Source organism: Schistocerca cancellata, chromosome 2 (genome assembly GCF_023864275.1).
Source record: "Schistocerca cancellata isolate TAMUIC-IGC-003103 chromosome 2, iqSchCanc2.1, whole genome shotgun sequence".
In the NCBI taxonomy this organism is placed as follows: Eukaryota; Metazoa; Arthropoda; class Insecta; order Orthoptera; family Acrididae; genus Schistocerca; species Schistocerca cancellata.
This window is the reverse complement of record NC_064627.1, coordinates 631,954,653-631,967,473: the sequence shown is the minus strand read 5'-3', so window position 1 is coordinate 631,967,473 and position 12,821 is coordinate 631,954,653. Positions and strand designations below refer to the sequence as shown.

General features: G+C 42.5%; 1 protein-coding gene across 1 annotated transcript in view; it reads right to left on the bottom strand.

Annotated features, from left to right (window-relative positions):
* Window positions 1-12,821, bottom strand: part of LOC126162294 (alpha-amylase-like) — a 38,163-nt gene that overhangs the window by 12,966 nt on the left and 12,376 nt on the right. Inside the window, exons 2-3 of the mRNA XM_049918713.1 lie at window positions 10,922-11,073; window positions 4,668-4,833 (exon numbers count right to left, since the gene is read on the bottom strand). Coding sequence (XP_049774670.1) covers window positions 4,668-4,833; window positions 10,922-11,073 — 318 coding nt within the window. The remainder of the gene's footprint in view (window positions 1-4,667; window positions 4,834-10,921; window positions 11,074-12,821) is intronic.

Below are 12,821 nucleotides of genomic sequence, written 5' to 3'. Positions count from 1 at the left end.
AGGGAGATTTCGTTGCAGCTTTGTGAATGACAGGAAGTGTATTTTACTGATAGTAACTAGTATCTCTCAACTTGCAGCCGAACATATTCCCAATGACGGCTATCTACAAAGCCATCAACCTCAATGTTCGAAATACACACATTAAAAAAAGTTTTGCATCCCCCCGGTTCCCAGAACTCCTGAAGATAGGCCTTGACTGTGGACATTGTATCACAGACACAATTCCTTTGACTGTTCAGAGATGTCAGCCCGCCCAAAGATGTAAACAACAATTCATCAGAAGCGCCTATTAGAGGGAGAGGATCCGCCAGTCCACCAGTTCCAGTCATTCCACCAGGAAAGAGGTACACGGCTCGTGTTGTCTGTAGTTCAACCATGCCTAGACAGTCAACACCGCGGTTCGATCACGTCCGCATTGTTACTTTGTGCCAGTAAGGGCTCTCAACAAGGGAATTGTCCAGGCGTCTCGAAGTGAACCAAAGCGATGTTGTTCGGACATAGAAAAGATACAGAGGGACAGGAACTGTCGATGATATACCCCGCTCAGGCAATTGATCATAGCTACCTATGGATTTAGGCTTGGAGGAACCCTGACAGCAACGCCAAAATGCAGCCGCAGCGCGACGCGTTACGACTCAAATGGTGCGCAATAGGCTGCATGATGCGCAACTTCACTCCCGACGATCATGGTGAGGTCCATCTTTGCAACCACGACACCATGCAGCGCGATACACATGGTCCAAAAATATGCTAAGTGGATCGCTCAAAATTGGCATCACGTTCGCTTCACCGATGAGTGTCGCATATGCCTCCGACCAGAAAATCGTCGAAGACGTTTTTGGAAACAACTGCAGAACGCCTTAGACACACTGTCTAGCGAGTGCAGCAAGGTGGAGGTACCCTGATGTTTGGGGATGGCATTATCTGGGACCGACGTACACCACTGATGGTCATGGAAGGTGCCGTAACGGCTGTACGATACGTGAATGCCATCCTCCGACCGATAGTGCAACACTATCGGCAGCGTATTGGTGAGGCATTCTTCTTCATGGACGACAGTTCGCGCTCCCATAGTGCAGTACTTGTGAATGAAATCCTTCAGGATAACGACATCGCTCGACTAGAGTGGCCAGCATGTTTTGCACACATGAACCCTATCGAACATGCCTGAGGTAGGCTGTTAATAGACGACATGACCCACCAACCACTCTGAGGGATCTACGCCGAATCGCCGTTGAGGAGTGGGACAATCTGGGCCAACAGTGCCTTGATAAACTTGTGGACAGAATGCCACGACGAATACAGGTATCCATCAGTGCAAGAGGACGTGCTACTGGGTATTAGAGGTACCGGCGTGTACAGCAATCTGGACCACCGCCTCTGAAGGTCTCGCTGTATGGTGGTGCAACATGCAATGTGTGGTTTTAATTAGCGGAAATGATGTTTATGTTTATCTATATTCCAATTTTCTTTACAGGTTACGGAACTATTGGGAACGAAGTGGTGCAAAACCTTTTTTGATGTGTGTATTACCTCAAATATTTATCTCAGTTTTAAATTACTTGTATTCATCTTGTTCATGTTCTGTCAATCAAAGTCTCCATTTTCAATTCTACTTCTAGTCAGAAGAACTATATTTGTCATAGGTCCATTAAACCGCTTTGAACATTCACCATCTTTTCATCGACGTTCCTATTCATCAAGAACCCTGACGTTTTACAATTATGAATGTTATGCCACTGGCCAGAGGAACAAGTGGACGTTTCGTGTACAGCCATCTTAAGAGGTTTTTCTAAATAACGCATGTGTATTCATGATTGATGAATACATAAAATGAAAAATGTCTGGCTTTTTGATGCTCGGCGCCGTATAACAACATTCCGGCCATTGTGATTAAGAGATCTTGCAGTTATCGTATTTCAAATGTAACAAAAAATTAAATTCCCTCCTCACAAAAGAAAAGCTTGTAACTACTACTAGATGTCACACATACATCCATTCATTAGAGATCAAGATATGCTCCTCTTACGAAAGTGATTCAGGAAAATTTCAAAACAAGTTATATGAACCAATGTCTTAACGACTGCACAATCATGGTTAGTTTACATAAAATTCAAGGTACAGAGTAAATTTAACTAAATAATTTGATTTAAAATTGTATTGAAACGAACATAGGTCAAGTTTAACACACAAATTGTTAAAGAAAAACAAAACGGAAAAATGAAGCATGCAACTATGAAATGTCAAACTGAAGATAACACTGCAGACAATAAAGGAGAAATTTAGAAAGTATACTGGAGTTCAGGGAGAACGCATCGAAGCTTTAAGGTTGGATTGTGTCATTGCTATTCTGTCAGAAGCAAAGGACTTGTAAGAGTAGTTGAACGGAATGGACAATGCCTTGAAAAAAACTTATAACGTGAATTTATGTACTAGCATGTAGTAGTTGTAGTATGTTATAGTTGGACTAAATCAGGCAATGCTGGGTGAATGAAAATAGAAAGCGAGACACTAAAAGTAATACAGGAAATTTACAATTGGGACAGCAAAATAACTGACGATGGGTGAAATAAGTGCGAGTAGAACATCAAATGCAGAGTGGCAATAGCAAGGAAAGGGTTTTTCACAAGAGAAGTTCGTAGCGTCAACTATAAATATAAATAACTGGTCTTTTCTAAAAGCATTTTTCGAAGTGCAACCTTGCATGGAAGTTAAATTTGAAAGATAGTTCAGACAAGAGAGGAATCAAAATTTTTTAGATGTGGTGCTGAAGAAGAAAGCTGAAAATTATATGAGTAGATCCGGTATCTAATGAAGAGGTACTGAATCGAGCTGGGAAAAAAATATGGCACAATTTGACTGTCAGTTTGGTGGAAAGTAGGACTTACTACTACTGCTAGTAATTATGATAATATACAATTGGGTGAAGTTGATCTTTTTCGTAATGGCGGTTAAGTAAAGTGGTACGTGTTGATATGTTTCCGAACATAATGAACTGACCTCGAGAATCATAACATATACAGCACAAAGAATTTCTTTTTTAGTTGAACGACAACTGTGCACAACTTTTATCCTGTTATAGACTTTTTGTAACAGATTGAGGACTGGTGCTGGAACAGTCTGCCCTAAGTCTCGTTAGATGATTGCATCTTTTCAACAATGATGGAGAAGAGAAAAAATTATTTTCATACGCCGCAAAGAAAAACAGAAAGTCATGCTTTCTCTTATTGAGAACTATTTTTTAGTGTGCACCGCAGATCGAGTCGACGAATGGGGTCGCAAGTAAATCTGGTCAGATCTGAGGATGATCGGGAAGGCAAATCGAATAGCTGATAATAGATGGAACCGTGATCCAGAGGGTGTTTGTCCATTTATGATAACTACTAAGATCATGGACCTTAAGACATCGCAATAGCTGTGAAAAGAAAAAAATGAATACGATGTTGAATCAGGAGAAACCGTTGTCCACATGAAATGTCCTGCACGTTCAATTAACCCCTCCAACCCACCTTGAAAATCATCCACGGTCCCTTTAACCCTCACCGCGACGTACCATAGTACATAGTTATGTTTGCATTTCAATACTGGTTACACTGGAACTCTATCACACTGCAACTTGAAGTAGCAAGCGGTACTGTATTCAAGAGATCCGTGTGTTCTACAGGCATAATTCAGTGGTTAATTTCTCCAGTTATGTGTAACGGCAGACGCACAAGTCTGAGAAAACGACTGCAACCATTCGGACGAAACGTTCACGAACGCTGTTGAAAACTAATAGCAATCGAATTTGGGCTCTCGTAGTACGAGATGGAATTTTTACAACGCTTTCTTCGTCAGAAAACATAATTTTGCGTTATTCTACGCATACTACACATTATTAGATGAGTAGACCTCATCAAATAAAGAGAACTACGTCTGGATGACAGCAAAATGGGTATTTTGATAAAGTGACTGTTGTATAATTTCCATTCTAGGTATGAAATCGGGTAGCTATAGGGCCTGAACGTCGTGAAACTATTAAAATTGTACTCCTACAATACTCCATACCACTCACGTATGAATTTAGCTCATATATGATTCTTTAAAAAGGGCATGCTCCTGATAGACAATGTCCCTCTGTGTATGATGTCTGGGCCTCAAAGCTTGTCACCGAAGTACCGAATCATGCTATGCAGCAGAAAATGTAAAAATCGTATACACATTGCGTCTTGAATGCAGTGGCCTCCATTCCCTACAGCTTCTTCAGATTGCTACACATCTGTGGACCACTTTTGCTCAACTAGAGAAAGGTACTTGAGGCAAGCGGCAGGGACAGAATGAACTGTGCCAGCGAAAGACAATTACTTTAGAATCTTAGTAGCAGCTCGAATCCAAATCGAATTTTTCAGCGCTTCGGCTAGAGACACTAATTTTTTATGAGTCTTGAGAGTGGCGAGAAGCGTAGAGAGTACTTACATCCTTCCTGTCGGGATTCAAATCTTAATTTTGAGCTTAAGGCAATAGACCGTGAAACTGTGTTCTCATGTGACGATAAAAGGTGGGTTTCTACAGCTATATGTGATGTACGTATCTTAACAAAAGAGGGAAAAGTTGGGTGAATACACGTAACACAATTACTCCTTGTAGATATGATATTTAAATAAAGAAATAAACATGGATAATCATACGTTGGTGGCGTCGTTGTAGTTGGTAATACTGCAGGGTGGATAGTGGAAGTCGTTCTGTCCGTACGGAACGTCTGGGTAGTTGTAGGCCGTGGGGTTGCTGCCCCCGACACCGCTCAGGCCGCCCTGAGTGGCGCTCATGTGGTTGATGACAGCGTCCACATAGATGCTGCAAATCAAAATAACGTGATCGTGAGTTCACTATACACACTCTTTTACAGCACCGCACAGATAATCATGACAACAATTAATATAATGACCATAACTGTCAAAAATTTTTAATGAGTTTCTCTCTAAAGTAGCGTTTAAAACTCGTTATGCATCTCTTGCTAATTTGTATGAAAGGATAATGGCTTCCTGCTGAGCACGTGGGACAAGTAGCATAAGGACAGCTAATCACAATAGCTGCCGCCAAAGAACACGGTATGATGAAGCTGACTTTCCTTGGGACTGTATTGAATAACGTATGTATTTCCCGTTGTGATGAGACAACACAAATGATGCATCAAAACCGTACAAACATTATAACTTCTCTAATTAATTTGGAAGACTCACACCGAGTGCACTGTCCATAAATAGGATATACGAAATAACATTTTCCCTCCTTTCTTTGAGATTGACTTGCATTACGTACAAAATGGAAACATATATTAACTCAAATATCAACTTAATGCACTTTATACCATTTTTTGACATCCTTGATTCCGATAGCTTCATGTGTGCACACTTATTCTATATAACTTCCTCAGTAACAAGTGTCACAATAATTCCATCTTCTTCTTCTTTCGAGACCATTCAGTTACATGTCCGAGCAAGACATTTCAGACTTACCGCCACTCAGAATGGACACGAAGACAGCTTACGTGTGGCATAATGCGCGTCAAGGAAACAACACCTTCCCACGTTTCGTTGATTCCCACACATTTAGCGGTCGAAATCTACAATTCTCAGTGCAATGATATTGGCTATTCATACGACGACCCCTAGTTTCAGTAAAAAACCGATGTTGGAACGTTATGCCTAGCTCCTACACCTGTAACACCGAGGAACGTTTACACGAAATGAGTCTAGGGCTGCGGCTAAACTTCACAGCCACCATATTGGCGGTACGGATTGCAACCCTGCCCTTGTACCACCTTTTCTTTATTCTATTATGTCGTACAATATGTCATTAAATAGTATATGTCGTGCAAAATTATTTTAAAATAGTGACTTTCACAATAGTTACTCAACCAATAAATCAATCATTACAGAAAAATTTACCTCAAATGCATATTCCATTTGTTACGGATAAATTACAGAATAGTTTTACTTGCTATCGCCTTCATCTCTTGCTCTGTTAGAACAGAATTATTGATAGTATTTGTCATAGAAGCAACTGAAACACAAACGCTTAAAGTACCACGCATATTTAATGAAAGCTGCTACCTTGCAGGCATACTGACGTTTCAGAAGCGACATTGGAAAACACAGTTCGTTTAAATTCAAAATGATTGTCCTTTCTTCGATCAAATTAGGCGCCGACCACAACTATTTGATGAATTTAGTCAAACCAGGATACAAAACTGAAGAGTTTATTTCTATTGAGTCTTCGCGCAAAGTGCAATCTCTATTAGCCTTTAGCAAATCCGGAGTGTTTCGAAATTTTTTCGTGAACCTTTTAAGCTGCCAGTAAAAAATAACGTCACAGGGTTGACAAAGTGAAGTAAATTTGGCTGAGAGAATTTTTACGGCGGAGATGCATGCTTGTCTCTCACCTACAAATATTTGATCGTAAAACGTTAATCAGTCTGTGTCCCCCCCCCCTCAACGAATCAATAATTTGAAACATTTTTTCTAGTCCCACATACAGAAGAACAACAGATTTTAAAAACCCTTCACACAGCACCTTCGTAAAAATCCCTGACCTCGTGCAGATCACAATTACAGTTTAAAATTTGTGAGTCAAATCGTCAATCCTTTTTTGAATAACGCGACCACATATCCCAGATGGTTTTTGTATACGTAATAAAACATAAAAGATTACCTTTCTTGGCGCAGTTCAGTATACTGTGCTGTGAATAAATGTGTGATCTTATGCTGACAGGTTTCCGCTGTTTGTTCCTCAAGGAATCTGTTATATGTCGATTGATATCGGCAGCTAATTCGTTCGACATTAATTACATAACTGAGGACAAATTTGGGGCTGAGTACTTTCGTCTGCTTATGGAATCCTTCTGCAGCTGCTAATAATTCGTCCATTGGTCCACACTGCTTGGGGCTATCCAGGTATTTGAAATTTTAACTATGAGCCCCAAATGAAATATACGTTTGAAGGAAGTATGCTGTAATGACTGAATTATTAATGACATTATCACGGCTAAAATGACTATTTTCGAATAATTTTCTGTGGCATGTACTGTTAAAATATATTCTGTTCCATTACACTGAAAACAAGGAATACAGGCAGGGACTGAACACAAACTCCCAGCGTAGTAGCTGTAAACCTTAGCCCTTGCGATTTACTCGCTCAGTCGAAACACGATTAACGTAACTGATGTAAAGGTACGCATAAAACTTCAACTTCGAATATCTTGGAAAGTAGGGGCTGTCGAATGAAAACCCGCTAGCCACATGGTGAGGACAGATCCGTCTACAATGTACCTAAGACCCGTCAAAATCTATGGTTAACATGTCTGACGCTCCTCTTGGGTGTGGCGAAGTTTACATCTACATGCACACTGTGCAAATCGCATATAAGTGCCCGGCAGATGGTTCATCGAACCACCTTCACAATAATTCTCTATTATTCCATTCTCGAAATGCGAGCGGAAAAATACGAACGCCTGTATCCTTCCGTGCGAGCTCTGATTTCCGTTATTTTGTTATGATGATCGTTACTTTCCATGAAGGTCGGCGTGAGCAAAATATTTTCACATTTGGAGGAGAAAGTTGGTGATCCAAATTTCGTGAGCAGATTTAGCCGCGACGAAAATGTCTTTGTTTTAATGGTGTCCAACCCAAATCCTTTATCATGCCTGTGACACTCCCTCCCCTATTTCGCGATAATACAAAACATGCTGCTCTTCTTTGAACTTCGTCGATTTACTCCGTCAAGCGTCGCTGAACTAGCGCCTATTGGCCACATGCGACATCCCAGGCGCGTCAAAAGGAATGCCTATCGCGCAGGCGGCTCGTAATGAGTGATATTTTACGTATCAACGCTTTGCGGCGGTGTCTGAAATGTTATCCTCGACCACCCATAAGGAAACCCCTAGAGTTCACCAAGCAGGGGTGCTCAATGGAAAGGGTTAAATTCGGGTAAAAGGGGTGCGCCACGGAGTTTGGTGCTAATGTGACCTTATTAACTCACCCCATACTTCACATGCACTTCAGAGCTGTGATGATGATGATGTTTGGTTTGTGGGGCGCTCAACTACGTGGTTATCAGCGCCCGTACAATTACCCAATCTTTGCTCAGTCCAATTTCGTCACTTTCCTGGATGATGATGAAATGATGAGGACAACACAAACACCCAGTCATCTCGAGGCAGGTGAAAATCCCTGACCCCGCCGGGAATCGAACCCGGGACCCCGTGCTCGGGAAGCGAGAACGCTACCGCGAGACCACGAGCGGCGGACAGACTTCAGAGCTGTAGCATGGTTTTCGCATGTGTCGACACCTAGCTGTTTGAAGCTTAGCCGATTCTCAGAGGGACTCGTAGGACGCTATGCTTTTGCAACACACAGAGATAGGTCATAGACAGATTTGAGGCGAATTCAAAAGTCACGCAATGCAATGGGAGACAGTTGAGAGGTTTCAAAAACACGATCCTTTCATTGTATTGCGCAGTGTAGCTGTAAGAAGAATGTTGAAAACAAATGCGCGCCCTCTGCAGAAGAGGTTCCACATTCATCTGTCCAACTGTAGCGAATACATGCCAACACGTGCGTCATGTGTGGTTCGTGTTTACATCGTTTTGATATTTACGTGAACTACTAACAGTGTTGACCGTACCATTGATACTTCCTGTAAATCGATTTTGGTCAGGCAGTCCAGCACTCTGAAATTCGTCAGGACTCATCGCAGCGGAGACCCGTCCGAGTAATGGGACATCCTGATATTAGATTTCCACAATTAATTGTTGGTAAGGCGGGTGCCAGGTTGACATTCATTGGGAGAGTCCTTAGAAAATGTAGTCTATCAACAAAGGAGGTGGCTTACAAAACACTCGTTCGACCTATACTTGAGTACTGCTCATCAATGTGGGATCCGTACCAGGTCGGGTTGACATAGGATACAGAGAAGATCCAAAGAAGAGCGGCGCGTTTCGTCACAGGGTTATTTGGTAAGCCTTATAGCGTTACAGAGATGTTTAGCAAACTCAAGAGGCAGACTCTGCAAGAGAGGCGCCCTGCATCGCGGTGTAGCTTGCTGTCCAGGTTTCGAGAGGGTGCGTTTCTGGACGAGGTATCGAATATATTGCTTCCCCCTACTTATACCTCCCGAGGAGATCACGAATGTAAAATTAGAGAGATTCGAGCACGCACGGAGGCTTTCCGGCAGTCGTTCTTCCCGCGAACCATACGCGACTGGACAGGAAAGGGAGGTAAAGACAGTGGTACGTAAATGTTTCCTGAAATCGTTGAACGGTAACGCCGCGAGAATCCCGTCAACAGTACCTTCTCTCCTAGCGTACTGAGGTCGACATCCGTTTGTTGCAACGTCGCTATCGATTAGACAAGTAAAGAAATAGAAACGTCTCTCGATCGAAGAATCCAATACACATAGGATGGAACTTAAATAGTGCCAACACTGCTGTGGAGACACTATGCAATGGACTCTACTATTGTCGTTGATAGCACCATGACACCGACGTGCGCAAAATCGAGGAAAACACAGTCACTTGTGAGCGAGCTGTCTAACGTAACGGTGACACTATATTTTCGAAAAAGGAACAAAGGAGTTGGATCAGGACTGAATGTCCCAGAGGTCGTACAGCACGACAGTCTCATCAAGGTCTGCAAGAGGCGTGCGGGGAATCGGCATTGCCGTACAGAACGTTGGCACGTTGGGTAAAAGCCTTCGACGAAGGTGGGCAAACTGTGGCAGACATGCACCGGGCATGTCATCCCAGCGTCTCTGAAGAAGAAGTGCATGCTGTTGCCTCGTTGGTGGACAGTGATCGACGCCATACGATTGTGAGCTCTCCCACGAAACCAGATTAGCGCGTACAACTGTGCTTGGCATCCTGAAGGAACGCCTGGGCATGCGAAAAATTGCATCACGATGGGTTCCGCATGACTTGACGGGAATGAAGAAAGGGATGCGTTGCGACGCTCCTCAGACGCACTTGGAGCGCTATGAGAGCGAACAAGAAGCTTTCTTACGCCGTATCGTAACACTGGACGAGATATGGGTCACATCGTACGAGCCAAAACTGAAACGACAATTCGAAGAATTGCATCATTATGTGTCGCCGTAAAAGTTGAAAGTGGGTCAGCGCCCTAGTACGGTTAAAGTTATGGTGATTCTCGTGTACGACTTTGATGGTGCTATCCTAACGCATTACGTTCTTCCACGGCAGACCGTCAATGCACAGTGGTACTGTTCGTATTTTCAACATCACCTGCGATCAGATTTGTGAAAGAAGAGGCGACAATTTCTGCACAATCCACACATAATTTTGCAGGACAATGCGCGGGAGCATACGGCGCAAGCTGTGGCTACTCTGTTCGGTCGATGGGACTGGGAAGTACTGTACTATCCACCATGCTCCCCGGACTTAAGTCCTTGCGACTTTGATTTGATTCCGAAGATGAAGGAACCACGTAGTGGCATTCGCTTGAGAACTGTTCCAGAGATTCGACAGGCAATAGACCGCTCCACTCCCACCATAAACAGAACAGGCTCTGCTAACGCTATACTACGCCTTCCACATCGCTGGCAAAGGATTCTACAATACTTTGGTGACTACTTTGAAGGACAGTAACAGGTGCAATCATGTAACTGTTTTGTATAGGTTGTGAATGAATAGTTGCCACCATTTAAGTTCCAACCCTCGTATTTCCTTCTGTATTTCAAGCCAGAAGTGTGACGCAGTATTACCAGTGTCTTTGAAACGTGTGTCATAATTTAGACCTGCGTGGTAGATCAAAGAAAACTACATTAATGTGAAAACTTCCTGTTTGCCTTCACAGAAGCTAGTAATTGGTAAAGCTAATAATTGGTTCTTTGTGAGAAGAAAGAGCTGCGAAGTTGACAGTATGGAACGTACCGCACTCCTACGTTGTTGCAGCGGTTCACCATGTCGGTGAAGGCGGTTTCGTCTCCAGAGCGACTGATGATCCTGTAGGAGACCGGCTGGTATCTCTCCCACCACGGTCTGTTGCTGGTGGTGATGGCCAGGTACTCGTTCGGTGGGGACACCTGAAACATGGCACAGTACAGACCTATTAATCGGAGTCAGTTAATTTCCCTCATTAATTATTAAATATGATTATAATTATAAAAGATCAGTATGAATTCCGTAGAAATGTTGGAACACGTGGGGCAATACTGACCCTACGACTTATCTTAGAAGACAGATTAAGGAAAGGCAAATCTACGTTTCTATCATTTGTATACTTAGTTGAAGCTTTTGACAATGTTGACTGGAATACTCTCTTTCAACTTCTTAAGGTGGCAGGGTTAAAATACAGGAATGAAAGGCTATATACAATTTATACAGAAACCAGATGGCAATTATAAAAGTCGAGGGGAATGAAAGGGAAGCAGTAGTTGGGAAGGGAGTGAGACAGGGTTTTAGCCTATCCCTGATGTTATTCAATCTGTATATTGAGCAAGCAGTAAAGGAAACAAAAGAAAAATTCGGAGTAGGAATTAAAATCGATGGAGAAGAAATAAAAACTTTCAAGTTCGCCGATTATATTGTAATTCTGTCAGAGACAGCAAAGGACCAGGAAGAGCAGTTGAACAGAATGGACAGTGTCTTGAAAGGAGGATATAAGATGAAGATCAACAAAAGTAAAACGAGGATAATGTAATGTAGTCGAATTAAATCGGGTGATGCTGAGGGAATTAGATTAGGAAATGAGACACTTAAAGTAGTAGATGAGGTTTTGCTATTTGGACAGCAAAATAACTTATGATGGCAAAAGTAGTGAGGATATAAGACTAGATTAGGAATGTCAAGAAAAGTGTTTCTGAAAAAGAGAAATTTGTTAACATCGAGTATAGATTTAAGTGCCAGGAAGTCGTTTCTGAAAGTATTTGTATGGAGTGTAGCCATGTACGGAAGTGAAACGTGGATGATAAATAGTTTAGACAAGAAGAGAACAGAAGCTTTCGAAATGTGGTGCTACAGAAGAATGCTGAAGATTAGATGGGTAGATCACATATCTAATGAGGAGGTATTGAATATAATTGGGGAGAAGAGAAATTTGTGGCACAACTTGACTAGAAGAAGGGATAGGCTGGTAGGACATGTTCTGAGGCATCAAGGGATCACCAATTTAGTACTGGAGGGCAGCGTGGGGGATAAAAATCGTAGAGGGAGACCAAGAGATGAATACACTAAAAAGATTCAGTAGGATGTAGGTTGCAGTAGGTACTGGGAGATGAAGAAGCTTGCACAGGATAGAGTATTATGGAGAACTGCATCAAATCAGTCTCAGGACTAAAGACCACAACAACAACAATTACAAATGGTTCAAATGGCTCTGAACACTATGGGACTCAACTGCTGTGGTCATAAGTCCTCTAGAACTTAGAACTACTTAAACCTAACTAACCTAAGGACAGCACACAACACCCAGCCATCACGAGGCAGAGAAAATCCCTGACCCCGCCGGGAATCGAACCCGGGAACCCGGGCGTGGGAAGCGAGAACGCTACCGCACGACCACGAGATGCGGGCCAACAATTACAAATAGCCATTCCAGTCACATTAATATGACATCAGTGTGCAATAACGACTCACAGACAAGTAGCGGCACTGGAATTGGAGGGTTTATAAAGCGTGTCGGTGTGGCATGGAAAACAATGCAGTCGTTGTAATATGGCGCAAACGGAGCGATTTTAGTGATGTCCTAAAGGACAGATCTTTGGCTTCCTTGTCAAGGATAGAAGAATATTCTAAACTACCAAGTTCGCAAGATGCTTGGCTAAAGTATACC